This window comes from Rosa chinensis, chromosome 1, assembly GCF_002994745.2.
Source record: "Rosa chinensis cultivar Old Blush chromosome 1, RchiOBHm-V2, whole genome shotgun sequence".
Classification (NCBI taxonomy): Eukaryota; Viridiplantae; Streptophyta; class Magnoliopsida; order Rosales; family Rosaceae; genus Rosa; species Rosa chinensis.
In genome coordinates this window covers 51,250,939-51,270,923 of record NC_037088.1, presented here as the reverse complement: position 1 = coordinate 51,270,923, position 19,985 = coordinate 51,250,939, and the positions used below count along the sequence as shown (strand labels likewise).

General features: G+C 38.3%; 2 protein-coding genes across 2 annotated transcripts; one reads left to right on the top strand and one right to left on the bottom strand.

The window, feature by feature from the left end:
- The first annotated feature begins 4,286 nt into the window (after positions 1-4,286).
- On the top strand, positions 4,287-7,337 carry LOC112181962 (abscisic acid receptor PYL3). The gene is made up of 3 exons (XM_024320366.2): positions 4,287-4,765; positions 5,354-5,569; positions 6,575-7,337. Exons 1-3 carry the CDS (start codon positions 4,643-4,645, stop codon positions 6,788-6,790), a joined length of 555 nt encoding a protein of 184 aa, XP_024176134.1. The 5' UTR covers positions 4,287-4,642; the 3' UTR covers positions 6,791-7,337.
- Positions 7,338-7,589: 252 nt separating this feature from the next.
- LOC112181961 (pentatricopeptide repeat-containing protein At4g01030, mitochondrial) lies at positions 7,590-10,774 on the bottom strand. The gene has a single exon (XM_024320364.2). The coding sequence runs from the start codon at positions 10,525-10,527 to the stop codon at positions 7,798-7,800; it is 2,730 nt and encodes a 909-aa protein (XP_024176132.1). The 5' UTR covers positions 10,528-10,774; the 3' UTR covers positions 7,590-7,797.
- Positions 10,775-19,985: the final 9,211 nt, after the last annotated feature.

Genomic DNA, 19,985 nt, shown 5'->3' with positions numbered 1-19,985 from the left:
ACATGCAGTACCATATGGCACATTGTTGAGGCTTCTTACAGGACGACCATGCTTTCTTTTTGGTTGATCATGAACCCGAACATGTGCTTCAAAAAGACCTATAGTCACTGCATCTAGGTTTTTTTTTACCCACATTCAAACTAAGATGTAGCTTTTTGGGAGAAATAATTACCTCATCACCCTCTCGAGGGCGACACTGCCCGGTGATGGGTGGTACATCCTAGCGTGGCTCCTCAAGGTCCCTGATTTGCATATGTTGTCGAGCCCGGTGTATGTTCACCACAAATTGTGGCAGGAAACCTTTTGGAATAGAATGGGGGACTTAGGCCTAGAATACTAGGGTTTGACCATGCATCATAACCCTAGCTGCAGCAGCACTCGTCTCCGGTCCTCCACGCAGCACTACTAAGGCAGAAAGAGGTTCCACCGTACCCATTAGTCCCTCGACCTCCTCCATCAACTCAGGCCCAGAACAAGGCAATCCGACGTGAATAACAAGTCCACACCGCCTAAACATCTTATCATACTTGAACTGAACTAGAAACTAAACGTCGTCCTCCACCCAGAAACGACGCTTAAGCAGCAGCGGCGTTGCATAGTCGATCTCAACCTTCATTCACAGCACTCTGGTCCGGAAAGCTGCCCGGTCAAACTCCATAAAGTCCCCGATCGTGCTGCCAATGAGGCGCATGATCCGCTCAGATATGAAGGCCGAAGGAACTACCATCAATGTCATCCAATATGATGACTTCTGCAACGGTACTGTCATCACCGGGCTCACCCCATCATAATCCTCCAAGGCAATCGGGGCTCCATTGAAACCCCAAGGTCCTCTCTTCCAAACCCTAGTTCTGTCCATCGAGTCTGAAAATGAGAACAAAACACAATTATCCTCTCCAGCTTCGTCAACACGAAGTGTGCCATTGATCCTCCACGCTGACCTAAACATTCCCATAAAAGAACGGCGTGTGTACTCCCTTGCAGTTAGGAGTTTTCCAAGCATGAAAACTTCCGGCTGTTGTAATCCTTTGGATGGACACAGGTCGACAGACCATTTCCCTTTCGCAATGACAAGGAGGAGGCAAGTCGTGCTGCCATTGCATCAACAAAGGCCATTCTTGTTGAAAGTTTCTCACATATGCAAACTAACCCTATGAGAAAGCAGAGTTTTGCAGCTTCTGGTTTAGCAAAAAAAAAAATAATAATAATTAAGTTTTCATGTTTTTAAATTCGTTTGCTTTTTCCTTATGTCTACTTCATCCTTAATTTATTGCAATGCATGCATCAAATTGGTTATAATTTTTCATTTTGTAGTCAGTAGTTATTCAAAGTTATCAATGCTTGAAATGTTTGTTTCGAAAAATATTAGGTATAACATAATTGTCATTTGGATCTTGATTATCTCCTGTAGACAACATAATCAAATTAGACTATGTTATTAGACAACATAATCAAATTAGACTATGTTATATAATTCAACTAGTCAAACAAAAAAGAAATATAACCAACTAGGAATAACATAGAACTGTCTCTAAAGTAAAAAATATTCATTTACAGATAAATGAATAAATTATTTATTTATCGATAATATAATAACCCTTCTAAAGTAATAGTTATTCATATACCCTATATTATTCATTTATAGAGATTTTACTGTATGCCACAATAGTATGACACAATGGTGATACAGCTTACTAAACCATCTCAGATCTCACCATTTAAAACGATCTCGCCTTTTTTCAAAAAAAAAAAAAAAACGATCTCGCCTAGTATATAAGTAATCCCTCCACTAGACCGAAGTTCCCTAGTGTTGTAAGTACATGTGCAAATAGACTCAAAGATTTTAAAGGAAAAAAACCATAAATTCGGATCTTCAAACCAAACATTGTTATCAAAATGCTGGATGAGTGATCGCCTCAAATTGAATTCGCTATCGCATTTTTCTGCTCATAATTCCATTACTCGATTTTAAATTTAGTTTATACTTCAAGAATTTACGTGTGCCCCTTTTAAGGGAATATTAAAAATGAAGGAAAGAATCTAAATTCAAAATGTGTTGTTGTGTATTTATGAGTGAAAATAACTGATATCACGAGAAAAGGATCGACACACTAGTAGAGCAAGTTGCATTTGGGGGTGGGGTTGCATGAACGAATGGGATGAGAGAATAAGTTAGAAAGTGCATGAGCAAAAAAAAAAATCACAAGATTTATAAAATGTAAGGAAATGACAAAAAAATATCTACCCAGAAGAAAAAGGTTTGTTACTTATTGCTAAAGTGACTCATCTTTCTTGTTTTTAATCGATTATCACATGGCAAGTGTGATTGAGAAAAGCAAGCAAGCATTACCTAAAAACGAGATTGAAGAGAAGCAAACCTTAGTAGATGAAAATAGTCGCACGTCTTTTCTAGTGTTCCAAAGGAAGACGGTAGGAAAGGTTTTCTTTGCTGTATTCATTGAATTCTATTTCTAGGTAAACACAAAAGGATAAACCAGACAATGGTGATCCCATGACTGAAGGGATCGAACGACTCTCGATCATTATCTTATCTCAACGACAATGCAACTGTCTTATCTAACTACATTATCTAATTAGTAGTCTTGAGGCTTGCTTGAAATTACTTCTAAAAAACTTAAAAGCGCTTTTTAAGTTTGCAAGAGAAGAATTAGGAGACGGCTCCAATATTGCTTTGGTGCTCTTATCTTAGGTCCATCCTAAGGGGGTGCATCAAAATTAAATTGTTTGAAGAATGACATTATCTTTGCCCGCTCTATTATGTGACCGAGCTTTCCCTTACGGGTTCTAAAAAAGTTACTGATTAGTTATAGTCAGTTGATTCTTCAAAGAAACACACCTCTCCTCAACGCAGCAAGCTGAAGAAGGCCATACAAGATGAATGACATGGTTTTGAGTGATTGCATCAAGAGTGGAGGAGGTCGGGATGTCTTTTCCATGCTCCATGTTTGTGTTATACATCCTTTAGTGCTTTTGGGTTGTAAGATGTCGATAACAGTTGGAACGTCCTCACAATAATTTCAACCAGTACCTAACGTTGCTGGTTTCTTGATGCAAAGGATTTACTGAAAGTTATTCAATGAACTGTATATAACTACAATTGAAATAAAATCTTATAATCTACCATGATAAATCTATATCAACTCGGAAAAGTCTCTAAATTTCTATATTAGATAAATCTACTGGTACTTGACCTAAAAACGCACAAGTGGAGATTTTTTTCCCATCGCTCTGCCTAAATTGGTAAAATATGAATTCTTTTTATTTTATGGAATCTAGTAAATTCAATAAAACGGTCATTGATGGTAGCAGAAGCATAAAACGGAAGGATAAAATGTTTATTGAGTGTGACAGTCGAATAAATGGTTCTATCCTATGTATCAATGTAGTGTTTCTTTACTATAACTTTTTGTGTACCTGTAGATGGTTGCGGAAAGATATGTAATGATCATTTTGGCCTTATCTTTATATTAATGAAAATGTATATGATGTTTTACTAAAAAAATTAAAAAAATTTATCGATCTCTGATAAACACTATACCGACCTTCAATAAACTCCTTACTGATCTCCAATAAACACTTTTCAGATCCCAATAAATTTTACAGATCCTCAGCCAACAATGTTTGGACTCCTATGTTTTGTCCTTTAAAAAAAAAAAAAAATTAAAATCAACATTCACATTAGAAAATTCAGAAAAAAACAAATATTTTGTGAGAAAAAAAGTTCAATGTTTGTCATTTTGGACAATCTCCCAATAAAACGAAAACTCTTGCGTATCACTTTCAGTGATAGAAGGGATATATTGACCTCATCCACTCCCAATTTGCAATTGTTTTTTTTTTTTTTTGTAATCCACCAAGGGAGGTCATTGTTTTGCTAGGAAGTCTATTTATTTATTTATGATGAACTTTCCAAGGAAGTTTATACAGTCATGATCTTGATCAACTAAAATATTAAGAAAGATGATCTGGAACAGTCATGGCAAGCAACTAAGGCAAAGCAGCCACTAGCAATCTAGCATCATCTTCCCCCCAACCCCACTTCCCAAAATTTTGACTTTAAAAACCATCCACTTGCTGGGTTGCAAATACAAACAAAAGCCAACAGTGGCCGTACCCACTTAGGCCTAAAAGAAAAGCACCCAAAAAAAGAAAAAGCACCCCACTACTAGCCCACCAACCCAAACCAATGGTAAAGATTGGATTGTCACCACCATCCCCCATCACCAACAGGTAACCCCCTCACCCTAAACCAGAACTCCAACCAACAAGATAAGCTGGAAAATGAATAAACCAATAGGTAATCGCAGCTTTGGCCTTTAAAAAATTGCCATTGTCGGTGGAGAGTGGACTCCCTCTCTCTCCCTCTCTCTCTCTCTCTCTCCCTTCACAGATTTATGATAACCCGCCAAGCTAAGCTTAAGGTGAGCTAAAGCTTGTACCTTTTTTTACACCAAAGCCTCTCTCTTTCGAATAATAAAAAACAAATAAAGGAAAAGGCTTTTTCACTCTTTCCTCTCTGGAAGTCTCTCCGTTTTGCTGTTTTGGGTTCTCTGATACCTCCTCATTTGTGGGCAAAGGAAGAAGCTTTATTGGGAGATATTGAGAGATTTGGGTTATCAGAATGAGCAGCGTTGGAGGTGATTCAATGGAGGCCCAATATATAAGGAGGCATCACAGGCACGAACCCAGAGAGAACCAGTGCACTTCTGCTCTGGTTAGGCATGTTAAAGCCCCTGTGCATCTTGTAAGTGTTTCTGTCTGAATTGGTTGAGTTGTGGGTGTTTTGGGTGGTGTTTATTTGTTTGACTTTTGTTCAAGATAGGATTTTAACGATTTTTGGGTTGTCGTTGACCTTTGGAGATCTGGGTGATTGGGGGTTGTTTTGAGCTGCTTTTGGTTCTGGGTTTTCTTTGTTGTGGCTGAATTGGGTAAGTAATCAGCTTCTTTTTTTTGGGGGGTATTCGATTTTGTTCTTGGGTTTGGGGTTTGGATTCAACTGGTTTGGTCTGCTTGTGATTTTGGAGGCTTGAACTTTTGGAGAATTGAATTTGAAGTAATTGGTCATAAAATTGCTTGCTCTTTCATTTTGCTGTGGCTTATCCATTGGATAACTGAAAAGTGAAAGGGTTCTTTTACCATTTGTTTCCTCACTTCTATGAAAAGTGGAACATGTTTGGTCTGTATCATTCCTTGGACTTTGGACTTTCTCAGTGTCCAAACAGATTGTTGATGCTTTATGGCATAGACTAGTTCAAATTTAACAATTGGGTTTCTTGTTCATGCCGTATTTGTCTTGGATTGGCTGTTGAGTTGAATTGGTTTTCTTTTTTAGGTATGGTCATTAGTCAGGAGATTTGATCAGCCCCAGAAGTACAAGCCCTTTGTTAGCAGGTGCATCATGAAGGGGGACCTTGGCATTGGGAGTCTTAGAGAAGTGAATGTTAAATCTGGGCTTCCAGCAACAACCAGCACTGAGAGGCTGGAGCTTCTCGATGACGACGAGCACATTCTTGGCATCAGGATCGTTGGTGGTGATCATAGGCTCAGGGTAAGTAGTCTTCTTGTCTCTATTCCCTTCTGATGTGGTCTTCCTTGTATCCTCTTTATTATATAAAGGGAAGTACTCGTCTTTGAAAGAAATATTTTAGAAGCACTTATAAGTTAGCTGCAATCTGCTTTTACTCTTACAGTCTAATGTGTACCATCGATGGCTATAATAGTTTGTTGATCGGTTAAAAGTAAAACCAGTGGTATGCATGGCAGTACTGAAGTAGAAAACTATTTGGGTAGAGATTTTAATTTTGTTTCTGTACAAAAATAGTAACAATAGTTTCTTGAATTGCTTGCTTGGATATCTGTGCTTTCTTTTGAATATTATCCATTTGGGGCTTAGGGTAATCTTACTTTTGGTCCTGACACCCTTATCATCTGGGGCTAGAGTGTGGACTATGAACTTTAACCCTTGTAGGCTTGTAATGCATAAAACTTGGCAGCAAAATGACGCTTTGGTTACAGGTAAATGACATCACTGCTCATTTGCATGGTTATTCCGAACTCGTGGAAAATGAGGTTTACTGCACCTTTCCATGCTTGGAAAAGTGGTATTTCATAGTTTCACTTTCTATTTCTGGAAAGAGTAAATTGAATATTAATAGGATACTAGGTACAACAGCTTACAGGTGACAGCCAATCATACAGTCTTCAAGGGGGACGCATATTGTATATATGCTAGGCCCCATTCATTTAACTCACATGTTACATACACATGGATGATGTATACAAAGTGATATGTGGCCCCAAAAAATGGCAGATACCTGCAGATTTGTACATTGTTGACTGGCCTAACTATTCTGAATGTGTCTGGAAATATAATCGGAAAACTGTAATTAAGAGAAGAAAGAGTTGTCTGCTTTAAAGCATCTGGGCATCGCATGTAATAAATATATAGATGGTTTATATTTCTCTTTTCCCCTTGAGATTTGAAAAATCATTTTCATTCTTGTAATGTTATGTGGTAATTTCAGCCTCATTTAGATGATCTTGAAACTTGCAGAATTACTCTTCAATTATTACCGTCCATCCTGAGGTTATAGATGGGAGACCAGGGACACTAGTTATCGAATCCTTTGTGGTGGATGTGCCTGATGGAAATACCAAGGATGAGACATGCTACTTTGTTGAGGCCCTGATCAGGTGCAACCTCAAGTCTTTGGCTGATGTCTCGGAGAGGATGGCTGTCCAGGATCGAACAGAACCTATCAATCATTAGCGGATTTGGGGGACGAAACAGGAGCGCAATGACTATAGTTATACCGGTTGTCGTTTTTGTCTCAGATGCTGTGTAGAGTTAGTAGGAGCTTTCCTTCCATTCACAGAAGTTTTGGGAACATCGCTGGTTTTTGCATTTCTGACCGATGAAGATCCTTCTCTTTTCCAACTGCTCTTGGATGGTCTGTCTTACACTGAAAATGATCCTTGTGGTTCGTCGTACTTGTGTTTGAAGGATGGACTTGTAGGTTGTTATAAGCTCTCCATAATTGGAAAGGGAAAGTTACTGTGAATTTTATTTTTTTCATGGTGGTTTTGTGCATGGTGGTACAAATGTTAGTATGACTCTGCTCTGTAAAAATTTGTCTTGGCAAAGAGATGGTATCTATGGGCTGGGGTTTTCATCTTGTAGTGCAGGAAGGATATTCAGGAGAAGCACCACGCTGCTTTGTTGTTTGTTTTGTATATACTTGTGTATTTGTATTCGTATTTGTATTCGTATGCGTAATAAATTATTGTAATTACTCTACGTCCGTTTTTCTACCGACTGGATTACAATTATTGTAATTGCTCAACGTCTGTTTTTCTACCTACTGGATTACAACATGTTGAAGTTTAATAAAATCAGATTCTTTCTTACATAAATTCATTGTTGTGGAGGGGGACTAAAAATATACACTGTACAATTTTGTGAAACATGAAAACCACAGTATTCGTTCTAGTTCATGTTGTGAACGACTAAAACTAAAAAACTTGGATGTACGATTCGTCAAAAGAAAGAACTCGCATATATGAGGGCCTTCACTGGAAACATGAAATCCATAATTTGATTTCTGTTCGTGCTGGTCAGCCATGTGTATGCTCCATGTCTATTAACAACTAAGTTGTTGAAACTTCATACAGGTGAAAGAGCAATGTTTAAATTTGACAAGCGCTGAACTCTTGCTCATAAGTTGTGCATCTGTTGGGGTCAAACTCTCATCTTATGTGCCTTCCTCTTAGCTGTCTTTACCAGCAGTCATTGCAGGTGCACTTCCCTTCCCTGAAGTGGTGAAACCGAGTACCATCCTTGAGGAAAATCTCGCATTTTCGCACCACTGAAATGTATTTTGCTGCAGTATGACAATCAGAACAGACCCTTGTGTTATTAACCACCCTGATAGGTTCTCCATTTTTCATCTTCATCAGTCCATAGGTAATGGCCAGTTTCTCTGTGTGACTCAGCAGCATCTTCTTCTTCTCTACGGCATCAATGTTTTGATGTACACAGCTAATGTCAGGCTCATAGCCTAATTTCTTCATTTCGGAAACCAAATGATACAATTCAAAATATATTTCTCCCAAGTCTGGATGAGGTTTCCCTTCTGCGCAGAACATATGGATTTTCTGATCAATTTGTGTCCAGCTCCATACAGGGCTGTGTTTCACCCCTACTTTCCTCATCAAATCTTTAAGGCGTTCGACATCCACCCATCTGTTTGATATAGAATATAAGTTCATCATCAAGACATAATTGGCTGGATTATGAGGTTCCAACTCAAAAAGATTCTTTGCTGCAGTCTCTGCAAACTCCAAGTTCTTATGGGTTAGGCAGGAGGCAAGAAAAGCACCCCATATAGAGGCGTCCGGCTTTAATGGCATCGTTTGAATAAAATCCCAAGCTTCATCAAGATAACCAGCTCTTGCAAGAATATCTACCATGCAAGAGAAATGCTCAATAGTTGGAGCTATGTTGTAATCTGTGCTCATACTATCGAAGAACTTCCATCCTTCATCGACTAAACCTGAGTTCTTGCAACCAGAAAGCAAAGCTGTGAAGGTTATAGCATCTGGCTGCAGACCAGCTCCGCGCATTTCATTGAAAAGAGAAATGGCCTCTTTTGCAGAGCCATAAGTAGCAAATCCCATAATCATGCAATTCCAAGAAGCTAATGTCCTGTTTTTAATCATCCTAAAGACCTCATAGGCACTTCTGAAATTGCCTGCCTTGCTGTACATATCGACGAGTGCTGTGGCTACAAATACATCCTCAATGAAACCTTTCCGTATGCTGTGACAGTGTATCTCTTCACCCTTACGCAACAAAGATAGTCCTGCACAAGCTTTAAGTAGGCTGGATATGGTGGCAAAGTTTGCCCTGATACCATCTTCTTGCATTTGGAGAAAATACTTGAGGGATTCGGCATGATTCTCATTTTGTGAACAACCTGATATAAGAGCAGTCCATGAAACCACATTAGGGGTTAACCCTGAACTTTTCATCCGATGAATTGCTGCTATAGCTTCCTTATGGCGACCCTTCATTGCATACCCCAAAATCAAACCATTCCATGTCACCAAGTCCGGTTTGATTCCTTCTTGACTCATACTGTTTAATAGCTGTTCAGCATCTTCAAAAAGACCCTCGAAGGAATACCCTGATATCAAGCAATTCCAAGCAAAAATGTTTTTGTTCTTCATGTTATCAAAGACACTTTGAGCAAAGGACAAACAATTATTCTTCACATACATGTCTACTAAAGAAGTTCCTACATAAACATCATAGTCGAGTCCATTTCTAATTACAAATGCATGAATTTCTTTCCCATGTTTCAACAAACACAATTCAGAAACTGCTTGAAGAACACTAGTAATGGAACTTGAATTTGGCTTGAACCCGGCATCTTGCATTCTCTTCAAGATGGCAAGTACTTCTTGATACGAGCCGTGAAGAGAATGACCGGACAAAAGGCAATTCCAAGTCACAATGTCCGGCTTGACATCAGACAACTCCATTTCATAGTAAACAATCCAAGCATCATTCAAGCAACCAAGTGCAGTATAAGAAGAGATAATCGAGTTCCATGACGATAAGTTATGATCATTCATTGAATCAAAAACAGCTTTAGCTAATTCTAGCCTGTCATTTCTGGAGTACATGCTAATAAGGGAATTGCATATTGACAAATTCGATTCTAATCCCCATCTTAAAACATACCCATGAATTTGCTTTCCTTCATTGAGTGCTCTCACTTTCCCACAAGCTTGAAGCGCATTGATAATCGTAGCACTATTGGGTTTAGCAAATGACAGCTGCATATTACTGAACAATTCTAGAACCTTCACCCATCTCCCTTTCTTTGAGTTGAGCTTAATAACCTCATCCCACAACATATCTTCTTTCTTATGCATTTCATCAAATAACTGGTTCGAACTTTCTATGCCCAAACAAGTCCCATAAAAATTAATCAATGCACAATTCAAATATACATCCAAATCAAATCCCTTTTTGATCAAATAAGCATGCATTTCCAACCCAAGCCACAACTCCTTCAAATTCCCACAAAGTTTCAAAACAAAACCAAGAACTCTGCTATCAAACACTACTCCCCTATTATGAAACTCAAGAAAGAACTTGAGAACATCTTCTGGGTCATTCCCATATCTTCTAAACTCTTCTAGAAAAGGACTCCATGGAAGATAATGTGCAGAACCCACAAAGAAAGCCATTGCAGCTGACCTAGAATCACCAAACTCCAGGTAACAAGTGGCCAAAGATTTTGCCTTTATATCCATTTTGTTGTTGTTGGACATTTTTATCATCTGGGCATGGACTGCTTTCACTGAACTCAAAGTCTTGAGCTCACCCAAATGACCCAAGTCATCCAACAAGGTAAGGGTTGAAGACAGTCTAGGCAAAGATGTTGGCTTGGAGCTTAATGGGGTTTGAAGGAGGTGAGATGGAGCTAGTTTGGCCATGGAGGTGTAATAGTTGAGCCAAGAAAGCCAAGTAGTTAGGAGAAAATTGGAGGGCTTTCATTTGGAGTTTAGTATTGGATAGGGTTCATTCCGTTGCACAATTCTGTTGAACCGGCACGGTCAGACCGGGCTAAGCCGGTGAAAGCCCTTGTAGTGCCATTGTGGCATTGTGCCTTGATTTTGATGGCAGATATTGCTAATTTTTTTTTTCTTTAAATTTTGCTAATCAGCCAGATTTTGTGGTAGGAGGGCAATGATACAGGGCCTCAATGAGGCCTAAGATTATTGGCCTTAAATCTTAGATGTCATGTCATGTAAGCAAATATAAATTTTATTTTTAATTTCACATAATATATTTTGTCACATCATACTATTTTTTTGATTTTGTCACAGAGAATCCAAAGGCTTCCTAGGCCAGAGATAAACCCTTTCGGCGCATGTGAAATGCTTCAACTGTGCATTGCAGCGCAGTGCCACATCATACTATTGCAACACTAGTTTTACCCTTTTATATTTCCTTTTAGATGTTAGGAGGTGAATCAATTACATTAATGAACTTAATTAGATAACAAAAAAATTATCTATTCATTTAAGAGATATGTCTGCGAATTATTTGACCAATATTTTTCTTCATCTAATTAAATTCTTTCCTATAATTTTTCTTTCCAAATAGCATTAATATATTGAATTAGGTGTCAAGAAATAGGCATTAACTTTTCTTTCCAGATATTAATTAGTTTCATCCAAAAAAAAACAGCATTAATAAATTGAATTTGGAAAATACCTATGTCTAAATTAAGAGGTAAGAAAAAATTGTTGCATCATCTACAATTTAAAATTAAGGGAAAAAAATAATAATAAACTCGAATATAACGTTTAAACCCTAATTGCATAAAGAGAAAATAATGAACAAAAAAATATATATAATCATATAAATATGTATTTTTCACATTACATTTTTAAAATTTACAGGAATCCAACAAAGGTTGAATTCATATACATGTGTTATGCAAACCCATTGATCAAATGTATGTGCAAATCTATTGATTGAATTACATGTTTTTTCTATTCTTGATTGAAGTAAAAAAAATTGTTGTTTAAATTTAAGCATGAGTGCAATGAAAAGAAAAAATGAATAAAACAAAGCCAAAAAAGAAATATATATATATATATATATATTTTTGTTTTTAGAAAAAAAGTCAAAAGAGTTATTAGATTTTGAAATGATCAAAAAGTCTTTTTTCTCAAGAATTACATGGCATGATTTGATAAATATGTGAAGACATGACATGACACCTAAAATTGAGGCCACAAATCTTTTTCCCAAAAGATATATATTCCAAGTTTTGTGGTCCTCCAATCCTTTTTTTTTTTTTCGTTTCTTTTTTGGTTTGTTAAAAATTTGATGCAAAAGAACTTTTATTAGTTCTCTGAGGTTTTGTGGATCTTCACTTTTCTCGTACGGTTTTATATGCTTATTATGCAAGGAAAGTCTAACGAGCATCGTTATATATATGATATATCCACTTGTTGCCCGCCTTTTCTTTTATCCTTTTTAGTGTAAAGATAATAAGATAATTTTATTAATAATTTGTTAACACTTGTACAGAACCTTCCATTAGCAAAATACGAAACCACTAGCAAAAGTAAAAGTACTCAAAAACATTTCACCTAGATCAACAACCACCACGATTCATTGAAAAAGTAAGAACACAAGGAATTCGCATGAACTCATGAACTGAAAAGATAAGACTTTAGGAGGAAGTTAACTTTCAATATAGAAGTTTCTCCTCCAAATTTTTACATCTTTTCTTTTCATAAAGCTAGAATTAATTAATTATTATTTTTGATCAAATAGTAAATTTCCATTAAGTTACTTGGTCCGGCCATTACAACCAGTCGGGCAAAAGCAGACCTTACTGCGAAAGGCCACAACCCTACAATCAACTAGATCCTCTCAGCCAAGACAATATCCTCCAGCTATGGAGGGCATGCTTCTTTTCTACTTCTAGCTGGCCAGTGAGCAGCATGAACGAGAATTAATATTAATCATCCTCTAAAAAAAAAAAAATTTAGGTCATAATCTGTATTTCTGAAACTTCGAAATTGTAAATGGAGAATACCAATATATGGGGTATTTAAAGAGTATGTCCCAAAGAAACCACAAACTCTGGTAACACTTTGAGATTGATATGATCAACAGAATAGAAAACCATTGGTCGTCTCCCAGAAAGATGAAGCTTGTGCTCGATCAAATTATTGATTTACCAGCCCTGAGATTTGTACTTCTTAAGCACAATTCATCCCAGCAAGGCGAGGAAATATAACTGTGCTTTTGTATATTGCACAGGCCTACATATCATGGTTGCTGCTGGTGCCTCATATATTATCTGTAGGTTGGCTGCCATTCATGGCTGGAGTTGCAGAATCAGTTCACTGATAGCTTCTTTGCCGTGCTGAAGAAAGCGTGTAATTAACTTATCAGCAGAGTAAGTGTTGCATTCACCTTCATATATATAAAGATATGCATGCATATGAACCATATATGACATCTTTAATTCTTAGCATTGGTGATTGAGAACATGCATGCACTGAAACGCAAAAGCAAATTAGAACAAAGAAGTTCTTGTCTAGTAATATAATCCTTCATATATCAACTAAGTAATGCAAGGTTATGAAAGTGAATGCAAATCTTACAAATATTAAAACTGCTATATACATGTATTTAAACAAATTTGTTCTTTAATTTGTATATAAGAACTGGGAAAGGAAAAACCATGACGGCCTGAAATTCTGCAGTAGTCTCCCCTAGCTAGCTAGAGATCGATCAAGGCACGCCTTGTCCAGACCCCCTCCAATGACCTCCGGCTCCATCATCTCACTTGGTGTATGGTGCCCACACACCATAAGAGGTGGCAAAGTCGGAAGCCCTTGAGGGGGAGGGAAAAGCCAATGCCTTGAGGTTCAACTTCATCTTCATGCACAAGCTACAGAGAGCTCTCTAAATTCTTGCTGCTTTTTCCAAGTGTGAGTTAATCACATATATATAGGCTTATACATATGTTTACACGTGTGTGCAATTGTATGTATGCGCCGGTAATGTATATTTTCTCACGAATTGTTGATATATAATTGCGAGAGATAATTTATATATAAATCCGACACATACATTAATTATTGAGGAAATTGTAGCTACGCAGGAAGGTGACATCTGTGGCACTTGATATGAGTGGAACAACAAGACATTCCTCTTGATTTTCCCATGAGGGTCTCTAAAGCTCATATGGACAAAAAACAATTGTCAATTGGAGCCTTTGTATATTGAAGATCGAATAAAGCGCGCAGCATGTATATTAGGCATATATCTCTAAACATAAAAGGAAAAATTATTTCTCAAGCAGTTTTCATGATCAGTTGAAATTCCTAATGCATGTCTTAAAATTTTCTTTAGTCCAGTCGCCATCAGTTGAGAGTTGACTACATATATCACTACAGATTCATATATATCTTAATCAAAATCTCGGATGAATTCGATCTGCGAATATATCCAGCTTAGAAGTAACTGATAATGTGTTTCATATACTGTAGAAGTAGAACAAAGCACTAACATTCTTAAAGAATAAGAAGCAGAAGAAGAAGAAGAATATATTCTGCGATCAAATCTATATAAACAATTGGAATTGAAGGACCTGTATCGTAGGTCACACATCTCCACACAATGACACCAAAGGCGGTTTAAAGATTGCACGATGTGCCGCATAGCACCTCTTCAGTTGAACGTTGAGTTAAACCAATTGATTTAGTCAAGTAGTAAGAGAAAGAATGATTAGTGGAGAGGTTTAGACACGAATAAAGAACAAATTACTATTTATATTATATTAACCTCATTATCTTTTATTCGGGTTGGACTTTATGATCATGACGCTCTACCTACTTGGATTACTTCAGCTATTTCATATCAGAACAAGTGATCGAGTGTCATGGTTCATGGGTAGAATCGAGTTATAAGTGTCATCAGTCCTGGGTAGAACCGTAGTAGATATATATATAAGTATGTTACTTAGATTATCCTTTTGTTTCATTCGAGTTGTAGTGTACTAGAAACCCTACCTACTTGGATTAATTCACCTTGTGTTAGCATCCATGCATCCGGCCATAGAGCTTCGACAATGAAGATCATCGAGGCGCCTAGGCCACTTCAAGATGGTGTGGGAGCTACAGAAATATAGGATAGGTGGCAAACGTACATGCATTTGGAAAGTACGTACATATAAGCAAAACAAAAAACTACTAATAACAAGTTATAAGGTCGTTATACGAGTAACATGAAAAGGTAAAATAATTGTTTTAATCCTTCGGAGGGAGATTGTAGCAAATTCTCTCCTTTGAATGAGAGGGATGAGTGCCATGGTGATTTTTCAGTTCATTGGAAATATTCTACGTATAATTGTTTCTCAATGGCAAGCATTGTTGTATGTCAAAAACTGTTATGTTGCTGCGTAGCATTGGCGCAAATCCTCAGGCCCTTAAGTAAGTTGATCTCGTTATTCAAAAAAAAAAAAAAAGGTACGTTGATCTCGGAGGAACAGCAAATTCTTTTCAAAAACTTATGCAAGATTAGAAGGACATAGAGGCTTCCCCGTTTCGGAGACCAGACTGAAAGCTTCAAGCCCTTGAGCAGCTTCGCCTCTTGACAGTGCATTATGGGTAGCATAGTTTTGTTAATCCTCGCTTTCTAATTAAGAAGTCCAATTAAGCCTTGAAGCACCCAACCTAAAGTTTTTAATTTGCAAAGCATGCACGCTCTGTCAATTACAGTCAGTCATGATCCTCAAAGAAGGGAAAGCTGGAGAAGCATGTTTGGTAGCAGTAAGGGCCATAAATTGGCTAAGGGAAATGGAGATCCAACACGAACGGCATCTGATTAAGTAGCTCCAGAATCTGCATTCAAAAATTACATCAACTCCATGCATGTGTTAATTTAAGTTAACCATTTTGGCATAACTGTGAGGCAATTAAACCAAAAAGGAAAGGGATTTTGTCCATTTACCCCATTTCTAGGGATTTTTTTCCCACTTACCCCATTAAGTTTTTTTAATTCTCTCTTACCCAATACACTCTAAGGGAGTCTTCCCTAATACCTTTTTTTTTTTTTTTAATTTTTTTTTAATACCATTTTACCCTCACTCCCTTGTTACTTAGAGAGAGAGAGAAAAAAAATAGAAGAGAGAGAAACCATGGGAGACTTCGCCGGAGCCCGTCACCGGCCGCCGGAATCCGGTCACCGGCCGCCGGATTCCGGTCACCGGCCGCCGGATTCCGGCCAACGTTCGCCGGATTCCGGCCAACGTTCGCCGGATTCCGGCCAACTTTCGCTGGATTCCGGCCAACTTTCGCCGGATTCCGGTCACCGGTCGCCGGATTTCGGTCACCTACTGCCGCCCACCGGAATTTGCTGAAAATCTCACCGGAAAGTTTTTTTGCCCCCAATAGACATCTATTGCCCCCTAGTAGATGGGCAATAAACCTCTATTGCCCCCCAATAGACGTCTATTGCCCCCTAATAGACGTCTATTACCCTCCAATAGACGACTATCAGCCATGTATTGCCCCCCAATAGACAACCATCAGCCATGTATTGCCCCCCAATAGACGTCTATTACCCCCCAATAGGACTTTCAGTTGCTAAAATGAGAACTAATCTCCAAAAATTTAGACAAATAAAACTTTGATTACAGAAAAAAACAAGGAGATTACATAAATTCAAAACGTCTATTGCCCCCAATAGCCGTCTATTGCCCTCCAATAGATGTGTAATAGACGTCAATTAGAGAGCAATAGACATTCAAAACGTCTATTGCCCCTCAATAGACGTCTATTGCCCCCCAATACAACTTTCGATCGCCGGAATGAAAACTAATTTTTCTACATTAAACAAATAAAACTTCCATTAAAGAAAAAAAACGCAGAGATTACATCAATTCAAAACGTCTATTGCCCTCCAATAGACGTCTATTGCCCTCCAATAGACGTCTATTGCCCTCCAATAGACGTCTATTGCTCCCAAATAAAACATTTTTTTTTCTTTTTTCTTTGATTATAGGCCTCCTGCCCCATGTTATCTATTAAAAAAAAAAAATTGTTGTCCAAAAAAAAAAAGGACGTCGTCCAAAAAAAAAGGAAAAAAGGAAGAAGAGCGGTCGATCTCAGACGGAAAAAGAAAATTGCAGAGGGATACAGTCTTCGTCTCCGACAAAGAGTCAACAGAAGATCCAGATCTGGAGGTTTTTGGAGGTTACTGGGCACCCAAGTCAAAAGCCGGCGCCGGTGACTCGGATTTGTGACTCCGAAACTTGCTTAGCAAGAACGAAAATCAAAAACGCTAAACGCACCCGTTGCGTCCTCTGAACGATGACGGCGTCGATGGTGGTGTTCTCGTTATTATCGGGGTTGATGATCGGGCTGGACTTGAGGCTCTTATAGGTTCCGTCGGCGTCGGGTGTGGCTTGGACGCGGCCGCGGAGGACGACTAGCTTGGAGGCATCAGACGGCTGCGGTTGGTCGGAGTCTTCGTGGATAAGGGAGCGGAGATCGGAGACTTTGACGGAGGGGGCTTGGCGGATCTTGCGGAGGGCGGAGGTGGTCTGGCCGGAGGTGGACTTGCGTGCAATGGATGCGTCGGAGTAGGATGAGGGGGTAGGCGAGTAGGGGTAGCGGTCAGGCTTGCTCCGAGCATCGGAGCTGGAGTTGCGGTGGCGTCCGTACGACGGAGTTCGTCTCATTTGATTTGGGGGTAGAGAGAGAGGGAGAGAGAGATCGGAGGAGGGGAGAGAGAGAGAGAGATAGAGTGATGTCGTGCTGGAGGTGGATACCGGAGGGAGAGGGAGGGAGAGAAGCTTGTAATTCTTTAATTAAGTTATGGGCAAAATAGTCATTTTCCTTAAAATTGGGTTAGTAGGAATGAAAAACTGTTGCTGGGGTAAGTGGGAAAAGTTTTGCTCATTTTGGTGCTTTTGGGCAAGGACCCAAAAGGAAAAGACAATTAACATTTATCAATTGTGATGGCTCAATCGAGAAAATATAGGCTATTTAAATAAGAAAAATGATTGCTTAATTAAAATTCATAGAAATTCTTAGATAGAATAGGCGTGTCACATATGACATAACTAGTTAGCTAGTACGACTAGCCAAACATGTTACTTTGTCTCTCAATTGTATTATGAAACTAGTCATGTCGATCACCCCGTGTCGAAAGTCTACAATTCAATTGCCAACTCATATTGTTTATTTAATGAGAGATTATTCAGCGCATCGCCGTACACTTGCACCAACATAAATGAATGGTTAGATTGCATTAAATACACTTTTTGTTTATTAAAAATAAAGTTGATAATAAATATCAAGGGTTGAGATTATTTTATAAGTGTTGGGTCACTTACACCGTCGGTGCATAGAATAATTTCCATTATTTAATTTGTCACATTATTTGACCTAAAAGTCTATCATATCCATCTTTAAATCGACGGTTCCTACTTATTCTAATCTTTACGCAAAAACAATTAATTCTAAAAGTTCTAATAAAAGGCGTGCACCGTACCGCATCAATAATGGTCTGATCACAGACTGTGCGGACTCCTATGTGCTCTGGCGAGGCCTCGTTAAGCTTGGCGTGAAATACCAAGAGATCCTCACTGCAAGTACCTCACTGATTACCTAATTTTTGTGCAGCATTTAGTCGTACAGTAAGTTCAAGCTGTTTTATAGTATCAATTAGGTTTTATTAATCAGGAAATGCATGAAATGATAGGAAATTTTAGTGTTTTAACAATTTTGTGGCTTTGTTTCAAGCTTTTCCTAGAGGATTTCTCAGCAGCCAATCAAACAGAAAATTTGATGATTTATTACTGTGTTTTGTTGTGTCATTTGGGAAATTGATTTTAGGTTGTTCTTGAATTGTAGTGAAATTGTTTAAAACATTCAGCAAGATGCAGTTGTCCCGGAAAATATATACGACTTGCAGACACTATACTTATCCTATATTAGCTCACATTACTCCATGGTATGTCTTATTGCTGTTTCAAGGTTAAATAGTCAAATTTTATTCTACATTTCTACCCCTTGATTTGAAGTTGCTGTCATGGGATGATCTGATTAAATATGGTTGGAATATATTTGCAATGTCAACACCCTTTTCATATTACAGGCATGAACCATGCCATAATATAATATAGCTCTTTTATAAAGGATAGCTAGATTGGAAATGTTGTTCTCTGCTGATTGGTGTGATACATAAATAATTGACTATATATAGAATGATGATGATGATTGATCAGCCAACGTCTTTAGAGGCAGTACTAGCCACTCTTAGATAATCAAGGAAAAGAAGGTATTTCCATGTAGCTAGGTTATCTGCTATTATATTAGTGATACACAATGACTTTGAAGAAAAAAAAAAAAAAAAAACGTCCAGGAATTAATTTTCTGTAACATGAAGTTGACAGGTTATCTGCTGAAAAATTATCGAGAAACTAGACTGGGTCTAAATGGAGTGCTATAGGAAGCTTGTACAGGTCTTCAGACTTCAGTCTATATATGTTAAAGGAGATTGCATTCTCTCATAGCATTTAATGATCTTTGATACTCATGTATATCCTCTCTAGTCTCTATTGTTATGTTTCTTTTCAATTGAAGAAAAGAAAGTGGAAGTGAACTGCTATATAAGGTAGAGGAGAGAGGCCTGTATAAACCGGGACGATATGGCTAGCATTAAACACTCCCTTCAACTTCTTTTAACAGCTTTTATTCTTTTTTCAATGCAATGCTCTATTTTCATTGAGGCCACAAAATCCAACTCTGGTTTTAAGAATATCACCGTTGCTTGCATTGCGGAGGAGAGGAAGGCCCTTCTTAAACACAAACAAGGCCTTAAAGATCCTTCTGGTCAGCTTTCTACTTGGGTTGGGGAAGACTGCTGCAAGTGGACTGGGGTAGGCTAGCTGTAGCAACCCAGGCAATGTTCTCAAGCTTGACCTGCCCGCATTCTGCAGTGGAGACTACGATGATCCTATGTGGGGATGCTGAAGTGGTGAGTTAAACCCTTCTTTGCTTAACTTGACATACTTGAATTACTTGGACCTCAGTGCTAGTGATTTCAAGGGAACTCCCATTCCAAGTTTCTTAGGTTCACTCAAGAAGTTGAGGTACCTTGACCTCTCCGCCTCAGGTTTTGAGGGGATGGTCCCTCCTCATCTTGGGAACCTATCAAACTTGCTGGTCTCTCAGCATACTCAGATATGTGGGTTTCAGATTTGAATTGGCTTTCTGGTCTCTCTTCCTTGCAATACCTGAATTTGGAAATGGTGAACCTTAGCAAGGCAACAACTCATTGGCTACATGCTGTTAATATGATTCCTTCGCTCCTAGAGCTGCACTTGTTTGACTGTGAACTTCATGGCCTC

Bases quoted from the DNA above. Each gene is read 5' to 3' on its own strand.
- LOC112181961 (XM_024320364.2), bottom strand. From the start codon at position 10,527: ATGGCCAAACTAGCTCCATCTCACCTCCTTCAAACCCCATTAAGCTCC.
- LOC112181962 (XM_024320366.2), top strand. From the start codon at position 4,643: ATGAGCAGCGTTGGAGGTGATTCAATGGAGGCCCAATATATAAGGAGG. The intron at 4,766-5,353 runs GTAAGTGTTTCT...TTTCTTTTTTAG, and splicing joins TTAAAGCCCCTGTGCATCTT to GTATGGTCATTAGTCAGGAG. The intron at 5,570-6,574 runs GTAAGTAGTCTT...TGAAACTTGCAG, and splicing joins GTGGTGATCATAGGCTCAGG to AATTACTCTTCAATTATTAC.